This window comes from Heteronotia binoei, chromosome 21 (assembly GCF_032191835.1).
Source record: "Heteronotia binoei isolate CCM8104 ecotype False Entrance Well chromosome 21, APGP_CSIRO_Hbin_v1, whole genome shotgun sequence".
NCBI lineage: Eukaryota > Metazoa > Chordata > Lepidosauria > Squamata > Gekkonidae > Heteronotia > Heteronotia binoei.
In genome coordinates this window covers 168,758,419-168,779,015 of record NC_083243.1, presented here as the reverse complement: position 1 = coordinate 168,779,015, position 20,597 = coordinate 168,758,419, and the positions used below count along the sequence as shown (strand labels likewise).

Below are 20,597 nucleotides of genomic sequence, written 5' to 3'. Positions count from 1 at the left end.
CTAAAAAGGGTCCAGGCAAATAGGTGTGAAAAACCTCAGCTTGAGACCCTGGAGAGCCGCTGTCAGTCTGAGAAGACAATACTGACTTTGATGGACCAAGGGTCTGATTCAGTATAAGGCAGCTTCATATGCACTTACTCTCCCTGGCTGTCATAACCAAATCCTATTGTTGAGGAGGCACCATGGAACATGGGCCTGGAACTTGTTGGGAGTAGCTTGAAATGATAGATAGTCGCTAAAGTCTCAAGATGGAAAAGTTGACAGCCGCTAACCTCCTGTGTTTTATTCATATTAGGGAGATCCTGGTGAAGATGGTAAACCAGTAAGTTTTGCTATGTTTGTGCCTCAGCTTCTTAAGATAAACTCTTTATGTGCAATTGATATAGTTGTAGAGTACTTCTGTTCAGTAATTTCCTGAAATATGTTAGCATCAGGGAATAGAGAAACTGTTGTACTATGAACTGCTGTACTTTCTGTTGTCTACAAAGACATTTACTTGCTGAGAGAGAAAGAGTTTGTTGAAAGGATGTCTATACACACGCACGCACAGGTTGGGGTTCTACCTGTATTTATGCATAAATTATCAGATTAGTTTATTAATACTATTTGCATATCTTGAAATAAATACCTGCACACCAATTCTCATCCACTATGGGACTGTAATGCTTAGGCATTAATCAATATGCATTGCTTTAAATACTATGGGCACTGTCCATCACTTTCAGTCCTGAAGCTGTACCTACAGGAGGCATTCTCCTTGGCCTAAATGGTGTCCTGCATTGTGGCCAACCATTACCTGGAATGGGAAGCCTTTGAATACCTGCCAACACATTCTTCCCGAGGACTCGTATACACAGTATGGATAACATAGGCACATAAAATAGGGCTATGAGGTATCATTATGCATAGATCCTTCCTTTCCAGAAAATGTCTGAGTATATTTTAGTACACTTGATGCTATATATGGGTTGCCAGTCACCAGCAAGTTAAAGGGAGCCATTAGTGTGAGGTAAAGGATTCCATTGGCCCCTGCTAAAATTTGGAAAGGGATTAGTAGTGTCTTAATTGCCCCACATGGGACTTCACAGGTACTGTACAGACACAGAAGATTACAGAGCTTCTTGGTGCCAGGTGCTTTCTTTCCCTCCTCTTATGTTTTTTGTTAACTTAGCATCTCATGACAAGGGAGGGATAGCACCATATTCCCTCAATCGCAAAGAGCAGAGACATTGGGATCATTTTCTGTATTGTACCATGTAATTTTAAGTGTTCCATATGTTCCTCTAAAACCAGGATGGCTCCAAAAGCCCTTTCTTGGAAGTGTGCAGATTGTGCTATTTTTATCAACAATCTAATGATTGCTCCTTCTACTGTATTGGTCTGGGAGAAAGGGCATGCAGTCTTAAAATGCCCAGTGTGAAGGTAGTGCATTCCTAAAGCACGTTCAATAGTAGCAGAACTCCTGCATAGGAAATGAAGGAATGCAACATACTTAGCTTCAGTAGACAAAGGGAGAAAGTTGGATTTCAAAGAAAGGAAGATCCAATACTCCTCAGCAATGACCTTTAAAATTATTAATTATTGAGATTAAGTATGGCAAATACCACTTGCTTCTTTGTGGATAAGTATTCCCCTGTTTAGAGTTAATTCACAGACAGAAGCAATGCAATTGTTTAAGTAAAAAATAGTCGCAACAAAACATGTGGCAGGCAACTGTACAGCTAGCAAACTGGCCTTTGGAAGTGTTCTCATAGCAGGTAAAAATGATTGAGGGAATATGACACGACTCCTTCACAGGTGGGGAAAATGGTGTGGGGAATGGGGTGTGGGGGGAGTATTTTATGCATTAGAATCTTCCATGGTTGCTCTGCACTTGTGCAGTTTCTACATTTCAGTACACAGATGTCCACTTGATGAACAATGGTTACAGATAAACACAAACTTGTTTTATATTTTAATGAAGTCTTCTCTGGCTGTATCCACGCAATGATGATTCTCATTGTTACTTTAATTGCTTCAAATGCAGAGACATTCACAGCAGCAGTACAGCTTCTGCATGATTGGTTTAGCTGTGAATTCTTGCTCTACTCCAGCCATCTTGCAGCTTAACTTTCCCATTCCTTTCCATTCAATCAGGACAAAAAAATTCTTGTTCTTTTCCCCTTTTATTGCCTCAACAAGAAGAAATATATGCATAATTTTTAAAGATATAAAAGCTGGAAATTCAGAAGACCTAGCCCATTATGGCAATAGACTGTTATAACAGTATCACACTACAGTGTAATAGAAATAATCCTTTTTAAAAAACAAAAACAAAAGTCTTTCAATGGGACAGCAGGGAAAATGGAAGCCACAAAAGAAGGGAAAAATATTCTGATGTGGACAGGTCCTTTTGAAAATGCACACCTTCCTGTCCAGATGACATGCAAATGTATTTGGACAACATTCGTCTAAAAAAGACTATAGCATAGCATGTTTAGGAAATGGAGAAATAAGGAAAAACCTCCAAAGGAAATTATTGGAAGTTGTGTTGATGCTAAAAAAAAAAAAAAGTTGCTCCAGTTTACATGCAGTCTCTGGCAATTTTGACACAAGTGATTTGGCCCAGGTTTAATGCTGTTTGCAAGTAGGTCTTTTTCTTGTTTCCCCACAACACTGTGGTATATCTGCCCCCAATGTTTCTCTGTCTTTTCTCCACTCCTTCTTAAACCTGCTTTGCTGCAAAGGATTTGCAGAACCTAGAAGACTGCCATGGTGTATAAAAGTTTGGATTTCCCCAGTCCTACCCACACAGCAGTCATTTGCTCTGCCCTGTCCCTGCAACCAGTTTCCTCTGCCCATCACAGGGTGGCGTTTTGCTTTTTAAAAAAATAAGCGGTTGAATATTATTACATTATAACCATCTATGATGTTGCCTTGATTTTTTAAAAATAAGTCTCATTGTAGAGATTTAGTGATGTGCATTTGGCAGAAACCAAGCTGAATAAATAAGAAAATTACCTTATAAGTATTTTTGGGGTATTGTGTAAGCCAAATATAGATCAGAGGTCTGTATTCAGCTATCGATATAGCTGAGCCCAAAACAACCAAATTTTATTCAGTTTTTATTCAGGTGCTTTCAGCTATATACCGAAACTGAGCTGCTAAGCCAGCCATTTAAACCTGACAGCTGAGGAGTGAAGCTGCCCATCAGCAAGTCCATTTAAATTTAAATGCCTGGCAGCCATTTCAGGACTGAAATAGAGTACCGAAATGGCTTCCTCCCAGAGAAATTGATCAGCCTGGCAGGTTCACCTTTTCACTGTTTGGCTTCCCAAGGAGGAAGCCTTTAAACCCCTCCACTTTGCTTCCCCTGATTTGAAGCTGGAGGGAGCAAAATGGAGGAGTTAAATGACTCCCCCCCCCCCCCCGAAACAGATCATCCCAGTGGGTCTGCCTCTTTGCTGATTGGTTCCCTGGGAGAAAGCATTTAAACTGCTCCACTTTGCTCCCCCTCTGAAGTGGGGTGTGTGTGGAGCAAAACAGAAAAGTTAAATGACTTTCTCCCAGGGGAAACAAATCAGCCCAGCAGGTCCACCTGCCCGCTAATTGGGAGGAAGCACTTAAACATCTCTGCTTTGCTTAAACCAAAACACCAGGAGTAATTATACAAGTATACCTTTTAGCTGGTCTTGTCAATTAAAATTTGTGGGAAGTTAAAGAGCCACACAGAATATGGCAGGCTGAGAACATCATACATATTTGTACGTATTCATGCTGCGATTTAATGCCACAAGCTTAGTTTAAATCGATAAATTTCTGCTAGGGATGGGGCACAAACTGTATTATGAACCTAAATTCATCACTAACTGGGCCTGGTTCATAATTTGCAAAGTTCAGCTTGTGCCATCCTGCCTTCACAAGCCCCCACAAATCTCCCATGAGCCTCCAGGTGGGTTCGTGTGGTTTATGTCAGCAGATACCCTGGCGCTGGCAGTGGGGCTTGGAGAAGATGTTTAAAGAGACCGCAAAAACCATTTAAATATATTTCTTTAAATGGTTTTTGTAAGCCGAGCTGCCTCAGTTGCAAGACTCACAAGTGAATTGAGAAGGCATTTAAACATTCCCTTTAAATAGGTTTTGCTAGCTGGCACCATGCAGGAAGAAGAAGAAGAATTGCAGATTTATACCCCACCCTTCTCCCTTGAATCAGAGACTCAGAGCGGCTTACAATCTCCTATATCTCCCCCCCCCACAACAGACACCCTGTGAGGTGGGTGGGGCTGAGAGGGCTCTCACAGCAGCTGCCCTTTCAAGGACAAGTCCTGTGATAGCTACGGCTGACCCAAAGCTATTCCAGTAGGTACAAGTGGAGGAGTGGGGAATCAAACCCAGTTCTCCCAGATAAGAGTCCGTGCACTTAACCACTACACCAAACTGGCTCTCTTCACCAAAAGTGGTAATTCACCACTGATTCCTTGTGTTACTGTCCATGGGGTTCCATCCATAGACCTTTATTGGCATTAATATAAGAATACAGTATACTTTAAAACCAACAGTAACACTATAGAATATAATAAAACCTTAAAAAAACAGCAAAAGTTAAATGACATAAAATAGCTGTGGGCTATGCATGAGTAAAAGCCTCTCTGATTTGGATCGCAACCTGTAAAAAGCAAGCAACGTGAGTAGTGACAAAGTTGTGTTTCCCGTGGAGTAAAAAGCGAACCTTGGCATTGTCAGAAAGGCCTTGATGGTCAGAGAGCAGTGCATCTAGGTATCTTGCTCGTGGACTGCTATAGAAAGGGCAGTCCAGAAGAACATGAGAAACCGTTTCGATGACTCCTTGGCTACAAGGGCATCGTCTAAGATTGCGGGGAATTCTGTGGTATCTTCCGAAGAGGATGGCCGATGGTAATGCATTAAATCTAGCCAGCATGAATGCTCTTCTTTGGTGAGGATCAGTTAAAAAGAGGAAATAGGGAGCTAAAAGCCCAGGAGTCTGGGATAAACCCAGATGGCTTGGGGAGCAAGTTTTCCGAGCTGCCTCAGTCAGACATTGCAACTGGATATCTAGAAGTCTACGTTTGATGGATTGAAATACCGCAGAAGCAGAGGATAGATAAAATGCATCCAAGGAAATTCCTATGGATGTAATTTTCTTTTGGATCAGGGTCAACCATTTGGATGCATGATGGTCCATCAGCATCAAAAAGGTGAAAGAATTCTGATCAGAGTTAAATAAAAGGCGCAGCCAAAACTTAAAGGTCAAAAGCCAGGCGCGAGTTTCCAGCAGCAACTTTCCAGTTTCCATGCAAATTGCAGCATAAGGAACACAATTGGATAATCCCAGTATTTTCCTCAAAAAGAAGGATTGTAGGCCTTCAGTGGTGTAATCGAAGGCATTCATCCATATAGGGGCACCATATAAGAGTTGGGGGCTAGATTTCGTATTGAAAGCTCTTAGGGCCATAGGGCCATATCGGTTCCCTTTCAGATTAAAAAAACGGGCAATAGCCAAGGCACTAGTTCTTGCCACTGTTAGAGTGCACTTGCGATGGGTTGCCTAGCTCCCATTATAGGAATTCACCACTGGACTCCACTCCTTTGTGATGCCCACTTGCAAAAACCATTTAAAAGGAATGTTCCCTTTAAATTGGTTTTGGAAGATCTCCCTTCCATTTGTCACGGGTTTTTTGGGGGGGATCGTGAAGCAAAGGCAGCTGGCATGGTACTGCAGCTGTTCTTTTGGGACTGTTCATCTTGATATAATTTTCATTTTTCCTACACGGTATATACCATTATGCTTGTGTCTACATGTGAATACATTTGTTGCTTCTGTGTGGCTCTTCTGTGGACACCCAGGCCTGGTCTGATCACTTAATTGTTCCTTGTGCAGGGTGATGTTGGCCCTCAAGGATTCCCTGGCACCCCAGGGGAGCTTGGACAGAAAGGAGAAAAGGTACGCACACCGGGTCACCTGAACATAAAGCAGGTTAAATTTTCACTGTACTTTCAGCTTTATTCATTTGTTTACACGTCCGCATTCTGCTTTTCAACTGGAATCATTCTCAAAGAGTTTCGTAAATATCATTATTCATAAATATCACTTAAAAACAAGAATTTTAAACTATTACCAGCCATTTTCAATCAAAATGTTTAATACTGGACATTTTCTGAAGAGCAGTCTGCTTGTGGCTGCGATGTGGCGGGTCTGCACCCGGCGTTCTCAACCAAGTGATCTTTTTTTCTGTCCCCAGGGTGATCCCGGAATTGGTGCACAAGGTCCCCCTGGCCCGCCTGGACCACCAGGGTTCAGTTCTAAACTGGACAAGTTGGTGAGTTCCAAATGATCACAATGAATGCAGGGGAACAAATGAGTTCTTGTTGCCTCTACCCCATTCTAGGTACCTGGAAATACTGTAGTGTGGGGCCTCCCACTGGCTTCCTGCATTTCTCTGTAGGTAATTGTTTCATTTCCCCTTGTGTTTATTTAAAAAAAAACAGCTGTGTTAGTGTGTTACCGCAAAGTATGACAGAAACCAAGTGACACCATTAAGGCTTAAAGTATGTATTCCTTCATAAGCTTTTGTGAGCCACATCTCTCTCTTTTTAAGATGCAGAAGAAATGGATATTTTATGTAGGCTTGTATAACCCAAATCACAGTGAAAAGGAGACAGGGGAGCAGTGGTGCCAGAGAGAGACCTGTTGTTTTAAATCCTGTTGTTATTGTTCTTCAGAAAGCTGGCTGAAAGTGCACTCTAGTTCAGGAGACTGAGGTCGTTTTCACACTCACCTTCCGCCGGTGCGACCCCCCTCTTCACCGCGCAGGATCTGCGCGGATTTTGCACTAAACGCTGCGGAGCAGCCAGAAAAGCCGGAAGCTCCCGTCGCAAAAGCCGCGCAAACGCCAAACTGCTTTTTGGCCTAAGAGTGCAAAACTGATTATGGACAGCTGTGGCCATTTGGTTGTAAAGAAGCCTCTTTATCCATTGTTGTTACAACAAATTGTGTGGTTTTTTTTTAAAGTAAAACAAACCATTTTCTTTCTCAGTTATTAACCTATTTTGTGCTTGCAAACCTAGCAAGGCAGCCACAAGTAAGCAGATGTGCTGTTTTGTGCCAAGCTACCTTTTGCCGCAGCAGCATTTATCCAGATAGATTTTGACCTTTGTGGTACATTTGTGTGCATTTCTTCCAGACATTTATTGATATGGAAGGCTCTGGCTTTGGAGGTGACTTGGAAAGTTTACGGGTAAGTGCCTACACAACCTGCGGAGTAGAACTAGTGTTGCATTCAGTGGGGTTTTTTTTTTCTTGGGAGGTGATATACAGAATACACCTCAGAAGTTAAACACATTGTGTGTACTCAGTACATGGGTATTGCACCTCAGTCAGTGGATGACTCTCCCAGAAGATAAAATCTCTGCTATGTTTAGACTAGAAATATGCACATCATATACATTGTTTGTGGTGTTTCAGGGCCCCAGAGGACCGCCTGGGCCCCCAGGGCCTCCCGGAGTGCCAGGCTTGCCAGGACAACCTGGGAGATTTGGGGTGAACGGCACTGACCTTCCAGGACCACCTGGCCTCCCTGGAGTGCCAGGCAGAGATGGCAGCCCAGGACTTCCAGGACTTCCTGTAAGTAAAAGGCTTGTGCTGGGAGAAACAGTTGAAGACGATATACTGTGAATATGTCTCCAAATCCTGCCCAGTGCCTTCCAATATGATTTGTTCTGTGTTTCATTATCAGCTCTTCTGTTGGAGTTTCAGATACACAAAAAGGAGTTATTTGCTGTGGGGTTTCTGAAGTTTCTTTGCTAAAGAATTTTTTTTGTCAGCTGCTGTCAGACCAGTAAGGATATTGCAGTGAGAGAATATCCTGTGGTTGGCCCACAGTATTATATTGGTAGCATCTTCTGAGTATAATGAGAAATGTGTCTTTAACCAGTGGATGGAAAGAGGGCAGGTTTGTGAAGGTAGGAAAATTCAGCCCTGCTTCAAATGAATGTAGCAAATATGCCAATATACTTGTCTGTGAGTACCACCAGAAGCTAAAACAATATCCCTAAAGTGATTGCGAGCTATAATAATGTAATATAATAATGCTTTAGTATGGTAGAGTAACCCATGGGTCTTGTAGTTGATGACAATCTTAAAAAATGGTATATGTAAAAGGGCATTAAATGCATACCTGTAACAAAAGTCTGATGGCTACGTTTCCTTGGAAGGGGATGCTGTTGAGACTCACCCACTGCCCAGTTTCTCACTCCTCCTGCAGTTCTAGACACCTTTTCCCCCTTGCAAGCACACGTTAGAACCCAAGTGTGTGTGTATGGGGGGGGGGGGAGCAGTTTAAGGAAGGTGATTTGGCAGTTGGATAAACTTACACTTCCACCTACATTGCTGGAGCCTCTTCTCCACTCAGAGTTGCTCCCTGCCAGAACTGCTTTTAGGGGCTAAAAGCTGTAAGGTGTTTTTTCCATGCAAATAACATTTCGTTTCTCTTACAGATAAAAGGCACTTTCCCTTTCTAATGTTTTTCAGGGCCCTCCTGGTTCTCCTGGAAGAGATGGCATCCCTGCCCAGCCTGGGGCAAATGGAGCAACTGTATGTATCCCTTCTGTGCACATTTCCTTAAAATAAAGGCCAGAATAGCAAACTCTTTAGTGTTAGCCTGCTAAGCAGTCTCTGGCTTGGTAACTGCTAAATGGAGCTCTCTATACCAAAATGATTTCCATGATTTTTTCCCCCTTCTTTGTTTCCAGGGAGAACCAGGAGAACTAGGCCTCCCAGGAGCACCTGGACCCAAGGTACAGTAGCTCATCATCTGAAGCGATTGTTCATGCATCATCTTTTGCTTCTAACTTGGCAACAGTATCCAGCAACAGTATCCATTTGCGAGGCTTTAGCAATGAACCAACTTTCAAGATTTTGCAATAAATTTACTGTCTATTAATCTATTAAGAGGTCCTCAACTTGGTTCTGGTGGGCACCATGACACCCACCAACACCTTTCCTGGTATCCACCAAGTATTTTTAGAAAGTGGATGGAGCTGGGCGGGGCTTCTGCCCAGCAAGGCTTCTGATTGGCCACTGGAAAATCAATTAGTTGTTCAGATTTTTAAAAACTTTGCTTTGCGACAGCTGCTACCCCAACGCAAGGATCTTCACTTTGTGACTCAAGCTAAGCTGCAGCAACCATTTTGTGGCTGAATTTGCCTCCTGTAGTAATTCTGTGGCCATGCCCACCACAATGAGTCAAAACTCCAAAGGTACCCACAGGCTCAAAAAGGTTGGGGCCCCTGTACCAGTTTCTTTCTACAGAGTGCTTCAGCACCATCGACCTAAGCCACTTTGAACCCATTTCAAAGTAATTATTCCCCCAGTGAGAAACTGGGATTTGTAATTTTGCGACACTTCAGTTCTGCTTTGGCTAAATATTCTTTCTATTTGTGCTTCCCGCTTATACCCGATCTGATTACTATTCCTATGTAATTATTGTTACTAGTACAAGTAGAGCTGCCAGGCAAACACCTGCCCAGCTTGATCTTGGCCTTTCAGATTCCCACCCCCATCCATGCACAGATAGAAGTATAGCCTAATTCTAGCCTTGGAAGGCAGAGTAGTCAGCTTGACTTTAGCATGGGCAAATGAATGAATACTGTCTCGAGTTCAGCAGGATTCACAATATTTATTTTATGTGTTTGCAGCTTTACATAACTGCTATCATTACTACCTCTAATGATCAAATACAAACACAATTGATGCATTTATGTAGCAATCATTCCAGTGTAAGTAAATGATGATTGCAGGTATTCATATACATGTATTCATCATTTGATTGCGTCTTCATGTATTTTTGTGTTGAAACTGGAATGTGAGTGATCACTTCCAGTGCCCTTCTGTTGTGCAAACTTTGCCTGCTGGAAGGTTCTCCATGTAGGGAAATATTTACAATTGTATTTCCTTGATACTGTAAATCAGGCTTTAGTCTAATTGTACAATGAGTATACTGGCCGTATCACAGAGAATGAGATTCCCTTTTACCACAGGTCATTATGACGTTGTTCTTTTCCTACTTCTTAGTATTCCCGTCTTCCAGCATTTTCTCCATCTAACCAGAATGCTCTGCTTCCTATCCCCCCTGATGTGTTAGAGATACATATAGGGGAAAGCCAAACTTTGAGGTAACATCTCTGTGGATGTTTTCTTTCAGCATGATTTAGATGTATATTCCCACTGTGTCCTTTGCTGAAGAATATAATCTGATTAGATTATAGGAAAAGTTGTGGTATGGGTGTTTGCACAGAAACATGTAAGGTTTCCTGCATGCAAAGTGGTTTGCAGAATTTTAATTGTGTTCTGATGAAATGCCTATCATGACTTGAACCTTGGATTACTTATATGCAGCTGTTTATCATATATATAGCTACTCTCAGTGTGGCCAAATCTGTGGATATTTAAATGCAGTGACTGAAGCCATGATCAGAAAAGAAAGATCTTTCTACAGACCTGAACATTTTCCTAGGTTTGCAGAAAAATCTGATTTTTTTAAAAAAAAAATGGGGGTTAACAATTGTGAAGAGAAGCAGAGTATAAATGAAATTAATCTAGCTGAAAATGAGGGACAAATACAAGGTAGGTTGGTTGGTAGGTGAGAAGGAGAGAAGAGAGCAGGGAAAGATGAGGATATGGGGGTTGCCAGGAGGAAATAGCTTGGCGATGGGGATACGGGAGAAAAAGAGGAGGCTCTTGCCAAGGCCTTGCAGGTATTTCATCTTGCAACTGGGCCTGGCTTGGTGGCTGGCACTGCACAACTGGGCCATAGTTTTCCTGGGTAGAGGCTGCAGGGAGAGGAAGGTGGGAAAACTAAAGATGGGGACAGATAAAGGTATGTTGGCTAGTGAGTGGGAAGAAAGAAGGAAGCAGGAAAAAAGGGTTAAGGCAGTAGGAGCTTTCAGGGAAGGGAAAGAGGAAATAGAGGAGGAAGGGGAAATGAGATGCTGCTGCAAATCCTTCTGGATACCCCGCTTGTTATTTTCTAATATTTTTTTCACGTCTTGCTGATACTTGTGTAATGATATTTTTTAAAAAATAGATTAAGGATATGATTTTTTATAAAAGAAACAGAACACTTAAACACTTAATACTTAAACAGAACACTTCATTCTGTTTATCTAGTTAACGTGTAGGGTTGCCAGTCCCCAGGTGGGAGCAGGGGATCCCCTGGTTTGGAGGCCCTCTCCCCACTTCAGGGCCATTAGAAAGTGCGGCGGGGGGAACTGTCTGCTGGGCACTCTATTATTCCCTATGGAACCTGATTCCCATAGGGTATAATGGAAAACTGATCTGCTGGTATTTGGGGCTTGGGGGGCGACTGGTTTTTGAGATAGAGGCACCAAATTTGCAGCATAGCATCCAATGCCTCTCCTCAAAAACCCTCAAAGTTTTAAAAAGATTGGACCAGGGGTCCAATTCTATGAGCCCCCAAAGAAGGTGCCCCTATCCTTCATTATTTCCAGTGGAGGGAAGGCATTTAAAAGGTGCACAGTTCCTTTAAACGTGATGGTCAGTGCTCCCTTTGCAGTTCAATTATGTTTGTCACAATGTTGCTTCTGGCTCCGTCCCCAAAGTCTCCTGGCTCCACCCCCAAAGTCCCCAGATATTTCTTGACTTGGACTTGGCAACCTTAGTTAATGTGTGATGTGAAATGTACAGTACAAGAAATAAAGCATATTTGCATTCCTTTGATTTTTAGAACTAATTTTTTACTATTATTTTGTACAGACATGAAAACCTTTTAGATGGCATGTATCCAACCACACAATTCCTGTGATAGAACAGGATTTCCATTTGCAAATGAGGACAACAATTCCTCTCTTCATATGTAGACCCCTTATTTATACCATTTGCTATTCCTGAGGATGTGCTAGCCTCCATGAATTGGGCGGGGGGTGGTGGTGGTGGTAAGTGGGCTGCAGTAATAAGGAGAAGCAGGAAAGTCTTGCTCCGCAAAGTTTGTGTATGGATGGATATGTGCCAATATTTTGGGTTGTGACTGAATGACTAATAGCATCAAAAAGTGGCTTGAGTTTTCTCTCTATTACATTCATTTTGATAGCGAAAGAAATTCGATGTTTGCATGCTTTGTTTGTGTAGTTACACATATAGCATAATTATACTGCAACTGATACGAACATTAGACTTTGAGATGCCAGCTCTGTGTTGGAGAGGGGAGAGACTTCAATGGGGTATGATGCCATAGAGTCTACCCTCCAAAGCAGCCATTTTCTCCAGGGGAACTGATGTTGTTTACCTGGAGATCAATTGTAATAGATGGAGAGCCCCCTGGTTAGACTGCAGTTTGGATATATGTGCAGTTTGGAGATGCTGTGCACACAGCTATGCATGAAAAGGCAGTACTTCAGTAATTTGTTCTACAGGTATTGCATGTAGAATTCTACTATGAGGCTCATGTTGCTCAGTTCCTTATAGTTGTTTAGACACACAAATATACATTTATGATACGCTTGCATCTTTAACATGGCCTGATCATGAGACCCTGAGTCCCAAGAAAATGCTCTTGCATATCTTCCAGTTTTGTTTTAAGATTCTGACATGCTCATCTCTGGCTGCTCTTAAGTTATGTACCGTATTTTTGCTCTTCCTTCTATTCAAATTCCTTTCTCTTTTTTTCCATTCCAGGGCAGTAAAGGAGATACAGGGTCGCCCGGAGCATCAGGGGAAGCTGGCCTGGCAGGACTTCCAGGGCCCATGGGTCCCCGAGGACCGCCTGGGCCTCCTGGTCCACCAGGGCCAGGATTTGCACCTGGAATTGTGAGTATGAGATAGATTTTGTCACGGGCCCAGTGGAAGGACAGACATAAGCTGCCTTAAAAGTGCAGATTAGCATTGTAAAAGTAGCCATTGATGGCTTGCACTATAGGGATTGTTCTGTACTCAACTGACAGGCCCTTGTGACTTCTCTGGAATAGGACTCAGGGGTGCCAACTCTGAATGTTGAAAAATATGAATAGTTAGTCTTCTGCAGTTATTGTAATTATGTATGGCACACTGTCAACATGTGTGGTGATTTACAGAGAAAAAAATAATAATCTAAAATTCAAAACTGGAGAGGCTCCAGAGGGAAGGGAAGGAGATAGGGGCAAAGATCAAAATGGTGAAATGAAGGATTTGGGGTTTTTAATTCACAGGAAGTAACAGTAATAATTATGAAGCTCTTTTAATTTATCCTCTTAATAAAAACAAGTCATCACCCAATAGGCTCTCTTCTGTGAAAGTGGTTGCCTAATATTAAGGCACATATCTGCTAGGTGCAGGTGTAATGTGATCTTCTTTGTGGTCTCTGTGCTTCACACTTGTGGGGATAGCGCGCCTGCGCCGATCCCCAGATCGGTACCTAAAAAGCCCAGGATTTTTCGTGCCAGGCCCCCCATGAGCATGCGCAGAAGTCCCAGTAAGCATGCTCACGAGAGCCAGCACAAGGATCCCACCAGTTCCTTTTTGAATGCTGCGCTAAAAGGATCTCGTCAGTTCTCTGGTCGGTACTTACTGTTTTCTTTCGCTTCTTCCTTTTTTCCTGCCCGTTGGCCTTTCTCCAATTTTCTTCTTTTTCCTGGACTTTGTTTTCTACAGAGAGAGAGAGAGAGACTTTAGTTTTGGACTTCACTCTTCAGGGCATTCCCCCCCCCCTTCCTTCTCGGACTCGTTTTGCTCCATGTCGTCTATGGCAAAACGTTGGCGGTTCTTCAAACAGTGCTTACACTTTGGAAGCAAAATTGCAACCCCTGACGGTCACACTCTGCCTTCTCTGCCTGGGCGAGGGACACCGTGTCGACTCGTGCCTGCATTGCTCGAAATTTTCCAAACAAAAGACAAATCGAGTGGCCAGGTTGTTGGCGGCCTTAGTCGAATCGGCTCTTCGACTGCCGAAAATAGTGTTGGGTCCTTCAGTACCGATGGGCGAGTCCACCCAGCCTATGATTATGGCATCGATGGGATCTTCGGCCAAAGCTACTCCTGTCGATCGTGACCACACTGTGAAGCGGGCAGCGGAGGGCTCAGGCTGACTTCACACCGACAAAAAAGCATTGGGACGACTAAGGATCCAAGCCTTCGCTGCCAAAAAAGCACAAGTCTAAGGAAAAGCGTAAGAGACAGGATAGACTCTCTTGCATGCCTTCCCCACACAGGGATGCTTTGACACTAGATCTGGTGGTGGTGCAGACTGTTCCACCCCGCAAGCTCCTTGTTTCACCTAGCCACCGGAGAAGCCCATTGGTGTCAGGTAGACTTGACTCGCAACTGATCCGCCTTTTCAAGATCGGAGCAAGAAATCGACCTAACCCAGCAGACACCTTCCTCTCAGTCGGGCTCCTGTCGGCGGAGTGACAGTGGATCGGTATCAGATGTCAAGGCATCAGTTCCTACGGAACTGCTGGTCCCACTTCGACCGATCAGAGGACATTCACAGGAATGGGAGGTGGAATCGAGAGCTCTCCTTCGTAGACCTCCACCACCACCTATCTGGGAATAGTCTTATGGGGCTTATCCCTACCAATCACCATATCCATGGTACCCTCCCCACGACTCATTGGACTGGGATCAGCGCTCGGAAACTTCCCACTTCTCGAGGGTCTCGTGCTGCTCGCCACCGCATCACACACCCTCAGTGTTGGTATCGATCCCCCCAGACAGGCACAAGGAGAGGCTTGGGGAATCCCAAGTGAAACTATTGACACTGACATGTCCTTTGGTTCACGCGTCAACCTCGCAGCTGTTGGAGCACTCTGATGCAAGAGAGGCATCCTCGACATCCAACTTCAAGGCCGGTGACAAGGACTTGGACAAGACACATTTCAAACCATCACCTGACTTTCATATTGCAGAGGACCTTCCTATTTCCCCATTGGAAGACCTTAAATCTTACGGGGATCTAGTAAAGCACATGGCACAAACTCTCTCTCTCACAGTGTTGCAGTTGCAGCCTGTCATCGATGACACAGTCTTCAATATTATGCAATGGGACACATCAACACTCGTAGCTCTTCCCATCACCAAGGTCATTCTACAGGCAGTGAAAGACCCCTGGTCTAAGCCTGCCTCTACACCAATTTCCTCACGACGTTTGGACCATACGTACCGTATTCAAGAAACGGGGACGGAATTTCTTTTTACCCACCCTAAGCCCAACTCTGTGGTCGTCTCCTCATCATCTAAGGTGCGCAAGACCCATTCTACCCCTCCAGACAAGGAGGGAAAGAAGATAAACAATGCTGGCAGATGTTTTTAGTCTGCCGGGGCTCTAGGTGTGAAGATTTCAAATTATGCCGCCTGCATAGCACGCTAACAGTACTCCGTCTGGGAGCAGCTTACACCCTTAATTTCCTCCCTCCAGTAGGACAAGTGATCATTGACGAGGAAGCTGCAAAAGGAGGATTTGGCTTTGGCCAAGCAACAACTAGCTGCCTCCAAGCACATGGTGGGTGTGTCAGCTAAAACATTCACCTCCGCCATTTCTCTTTACCGTCATTCATGGTTACAGTCGACAGCCCTACAACCCGACACTAGAGCTTATGTGGAACACCTTCCCTTTGAGGAAGAAGGGGTATTTAGTTCTACCACGGACAGTGTCCTGCAAGAAATGGACAAAAGCATAAAAACCTTGTGGAACCTCGGGGTTCCTGCCTCTTCTTGCTCGGGAAAATCTAAGCCTTGGCACAAGCCGTGGCCTAAGAGACTTTACCAGAAGTACTCACCTGATAATTTCTGGAGCCCTTGTTCGGTGCAGGCTGACAGCAGATTGCCCTACCGGGGAAACAACAAATCAAAGTTTACTTCGGCCGCTATCACCTCAGGCAAACCCAAGGGGTCCCGTGCCCCAAAACAGGGCCTTTGACTTTCCTATGCTGTCCGCCACGCCCTCCTCCCTTGGCCCCACCTGTCTCCACCCCCACTTACTTGCTTGGAGGATCATCACCACAGACCAATGGGTCTTCTCCATAATAGAGAGGGGATACACGATAGAGTTTGATTGGGTTCTGACAAACTCAATCTTCATCATCACACCACCCTCCCCCCCTTTGGTAGAAGAAGTCCACAGTCTTCTGGAAAAACATGCCATAGAACCAGTTCCCCCCACGGCTAGAGGCACGGGGTTTTACTCTCAATATTTCCTGGTTCCCAAGCGGGACGGTGGCCTGAGACCAATTATGGATTTGCGGAACCTGAACAAATTCATCGTGTATCAGAAATTTCAGATGTCCACACTGCAGACAATTTTACCCCTCAGCAACAAAGGGGATTGGATGGCTACCCTGGACCTCAAGGATGCCTATTTCCATGTCAGCATCCATCCATCTTTCAGACAGTACCTCCGGTTTACAATTGGACCCAACCATTTCCAATACAAAGCCCGAAGTGCACTGAGGGTATTTACCAAGGTGATGATAGTCGTAGCCGCCTATCTCAGACTCCAAGGTATTTTTCCATATATCGACGATTGGCTGCTAGTTGCGGATTCGGAAGATCATCTATCCAGTCACCTTTCCATCACACTTCACCTTCGACAAACCCTTGATCTGCAAGTCAACACAAAAAAGTCACATTTGCTCCCCTCCCGGAAAGTTCAATTAATCGGGGCACTCCTTGATACGAAGCAGCACCATGCCTTCCTGCCCCACCAGAGAGTGCTGGATGTCATTGCTCTCATTCATCTTCTCCAACTCAGAAAGTGGGGAACAGCGCAACAGCTGCAGAGGCTGTTGGACCTGATGGCAGCAACTATCAACATACTGCTGTTTGGGAAACTTCACATGAGGCTACTCCAAGTTTGGTTCTTGAAAAGGTTTTGCCCGACTCCCCCCGAAAGAAGTTTCGGATCCCCCCCTCAGTCCTACAGTCTTTGGAATGATGGGGTGTGCAGGACAACATCTGTCAGGGAGCACCCTTCCACCTACCTGTAACGACAGTCACGATTGCCATGGATGCTTCCCTATGGGGGTGGTGTGCACACTTGGTTCCCTGTGTGTGGAAGGGCCATGGCCTCAGCCATTGACTCTCTGCCACATAAACTATCTGGAGTTATTGGCAATCCACTTTGCACTCCGGTCCTTTCGTCCCTTGATAATGGGCAAAGCTGTGGCAGTACTTACGGACAATACAACAGCCCTCTGCTATGTCAACAGGCAGGGTGGGACAGTGTCTCGCAAACTCTGCGCACTCGCCATCGAACTGTGGCGGGAATGTCTAGACTTCAACATCTATGTGAAGGCTTCCCATCTCCCAGGGGTTCTCAACTTGCAAGCGGACTCCCTGAGCAGGGGAGCTGCATCTCCCCATGAATGGGAAAGCAACTGGGATTACCTTCAACCAGTTTTTCGGCAATGGGAGCATCCCCAAATAGACATCTTCGCGACTACTCTGAATTGGAAGTGCAGTCAGTTCTGCACCAAGGGAGGGAGGGATCCAGCCTCCTTAGGAGACGGACTTCTGTTCCCTTGGGCAGATCGCTTCCTCTATATGTTCCCTCCTCTCCTGCTCCTGACAAGGGTAGTCAACAAGCTTCAGAGGGAACGGCTGAAATGTATACTGATAACGCCGCGGTGGCCTCAGCAGAATTGGTTCCTGATTCTTCTCCAGCTCGCTCAGGGAACTTTTCATCATTTCCCAGCAGAACTGGACCTCCTTTCGGCTCAGAGAGGTCAAATGTTCCATCACAATGCACCTCTTCTCAAGTTGACGGCGTGGTTCATCGACCCCTAGATTTTTCAGACAGGGTCCAACAGGTCCTCTTGAACAGTAGGAAGTTGTCTACCTGCCTTTTCTATGAGAGAAAGTGGGCACGGTTTGTCAAGTTTTTGGCTGGAAAGGAAGGCTCGCCCCAACTGGCTGGCCTGCCTCTCATCTTTGACTTTCTTTTGTCTCTCATCGATGTTGGCCTTACCTTTTCCTCAGTCAGGGTTTATTTGTTGGCTATATCCACCCTGCATGTGCCAGCTGAGAGACACTCAGTGTTTGTGCACCTGCAGACAAAACGTTTTTTGAAAGGGCTTCTCAGACTGTATCCTCCATCTAAAGCGCCTCCAGTTTTGTGGGACTTGCCCTTAGTTTTGGATAGACTGACTAGACGGCTGTTTGAACCTATGGCAACCTGTTCTCTGCAACTGCTGTCATGGAAGACTACATTTTTGGTTGTGATCACGTCAGCCAGACGTGCCGGGGAACTCATGGCTATGCGTTGCGACCACCCGTACTTAGTTTTTCATGAGTCTGGTGTATTCCTAGCCCCAGACATTTCCTTTCTCCCCAAGGTGGTTTCTCAGTTCCACCTCAACTTGGAGGTCTGGCTGCCCACATTCTACCCTACACCTACCCCGACGGAGGAGCGGCGTCTGCATGTGCTAGATGTGAAGCGTGCACTGCTCTTCTATATGAGGTGTTCCAAGAGCTTTCTAAGGGACCCACATCTTTTTGTGTCCTATGCTGCCCCTAGGTTGGAGTGCAAAATTTCCTCTCAAAGGCTCTCCAAATGGCTCACTAAGACTATTAAACTCTGTTACCTTTTAGCCAAGAAGCCGTTGCCTGGACCCATTCGTGGGCATTCTGCTAGGGCTATGGCTACGTTGACAGTGTTCCTTGCTGGATGTCTGCAAGGCAGCCACTTGGTCCTCTCTGCATGCTTTTATGAAGCACTACGCCCTGGACATGCGTACGCAGCAGAGGTCTAGGTTGGGAGCTGTGGTGCTGCAAGCTGTTTCTTCTGGTTGACCGTCTGTTCCCACCTCCAGGTATATCTAGCTTGCTAATCTCCCACAAGTGTGATGCACAGAGACCACAAAGAAGATAAACAGGTTGCTTACCTGTAACTGATGATCTTCAAGTGGTCATCTGTGCATTCACACTACCCGCCCTCCTTTCCCACTACTGATGGTCTCCCTGTTATAGGGGCTTCCAGCGGTTGGAAGGAACTGGCGGGATCCTCGCACTGGCCCTCGTGAGCATGCATACTAGAGCTTCTGCACATGCTCAAAGGGGGGCCTGGCATGAAAAATGCCAGCCTTTTAAGGTACCGATCCGGGGATCGGCACAGGCACGCTATCCCCACAAGTGTGAATGCACATATGACCACTCGAAGATCATCAGTTACAGGTAAGCAACTGTTTATTTCTGTCCTGATACAGATCTTCATGACTCTGTCTGTAAACTAACCCCATCCATTATTATTTAGGATGACATGGAGGGCTCAGGACTGCCATTTGTTTCTGCTGTCCCTGGAGCGCATGGACCAGAAGGGCCACAGGTAACTTTTTCTTTCTCTACAATTAAAGTCTGATGGATGCTTACTTGGGAGAAGGCACTACTGAATACACTGGGACTTGCATTTGGGTCAATACGCTTAGGATTGGACTGCAGATCAGTGAAATGTCTACGTGGAAGATGTTTTTATCCTTTCATCATTAACAGTTCATCTGACATGGTCTCTGCCTGGAGAAAGTTATGCTGATCCTTAGCAGCAAGTGTCATAACAGATTCTTGGCAGATGATTGACCTAGAGGCAGTATCTACCCTGGTGATAGTGCAAGACTTTGCTCCTGTTGCTGCTTCCAATTAGAAAGCCCTGCCCTGCTGCTGCCTGCCACTCTTGCAGAAGCTAAGGCATGCCATGCAATGCTTAGGCCACTGAACGTCATTTTCTTGGAGTGTGTTAGACTCAAAAAACAGGCCTCGTCTGTAGATAGAAGAAGAAGAAGAAGATATTGGATTTATATCCCGCCCTCCACTCCGAAGAGTCTCAGAGCGGCTCACAATCTCCTTTACCTTCCTCCCCCACAACAGACACCCTGTGAGGTGGGTGGGGCTGGAGAGGGCTCTCACAGCAGCTGCCCTTTCAAGGACAACCTCTGCCAGGGCTATGGCTGACCCAAGGCCATGCTAGCAGGTGCAAGTGGAGGAGTCGGGAATCAAACCCGGTTCTCCCAGATAAGAGTCTGCACACTTAACCACTACACCAAACTGGCTCTCCGTGTAGCAAATGTGTAGACTATTTCCTACAGGATACTGTCGTGTTCATGTTATTAACTAATGCTAATACTCTCAAGATAGGTTTAACTAACTTGGTGGGGGCCATGATCCCGTGACATCTGATAGAAACTGGTTGATGAAATCTTTGTTTTCTTCTTCAGGGTCTGCCGGGACTTCCAGGGCTCAAGGTCAGGAAGTGTTTCAGTTGTGTGTTACATCTGTTGGTTGGTACAAATATTGCAGGCAAATGCTTTTCCTCTCTAATACATAATTTGTTTTCGTGATTATCTTACATAAATTAGGATATTTTCCCCAATAGGGCAGTTTGATTAGTTCATTGTACAATGCAAGAAAGAAGGTAAAAATAAATGCAAAGGGTAGAACATCAGTGGAATGTGTTGTGAGCTGTGGCATCACAGCAAAGCACTCTGGATGCAACCATTGCATTGGTACAGCAGCTCAGGGTTTTGTAAATTTCTCATGTCAGATGTGGGCCAAGAGGGATTAGTGAGAGAAAAGAGCAAGGTGGAAGTATTATGACCCCAAGTGCAATTCTGTCAATGTCAGCAAG

General features: G+C 44.9%; 1 protein-coding gene across 1 annotated transcript in view; it reads left to right on the top strand.

Moving 5' to 3' along the window:
* COL18A1 (collagen type XVIII alpha 1 chain) overlaps positions 1-20,597 on the top strand; it is a 123,792-nt gene that overhangs the window by 65,189 nt on the left and 38,006 nt on the right. Inside the window, 10 exon segments of the mRNA XM_060261233.1 lie at positions 296-322; positions 5,879-5,941; positions 6,240-6,317; positions 7,182-7,235; positions 7,463-7,621; positions 8,528-8,590; positions 8,749-8,793; positions 12,689-12,820; positions 19,233-19,304; positions 20,188-20,214. Of these exon segments, the coding sequence (XP_060117216.1) occupies positions 296-322; positions 5,879-5,941; positions 6,240-6,317; positions 7,182-7,235; positions 7,463-7,621; positions 8,528-8,590; positions 8,749-8,793; positions 12,689-12,820; positions 19,233-19,304; positions 20,188-20,214 (720 nt within the window).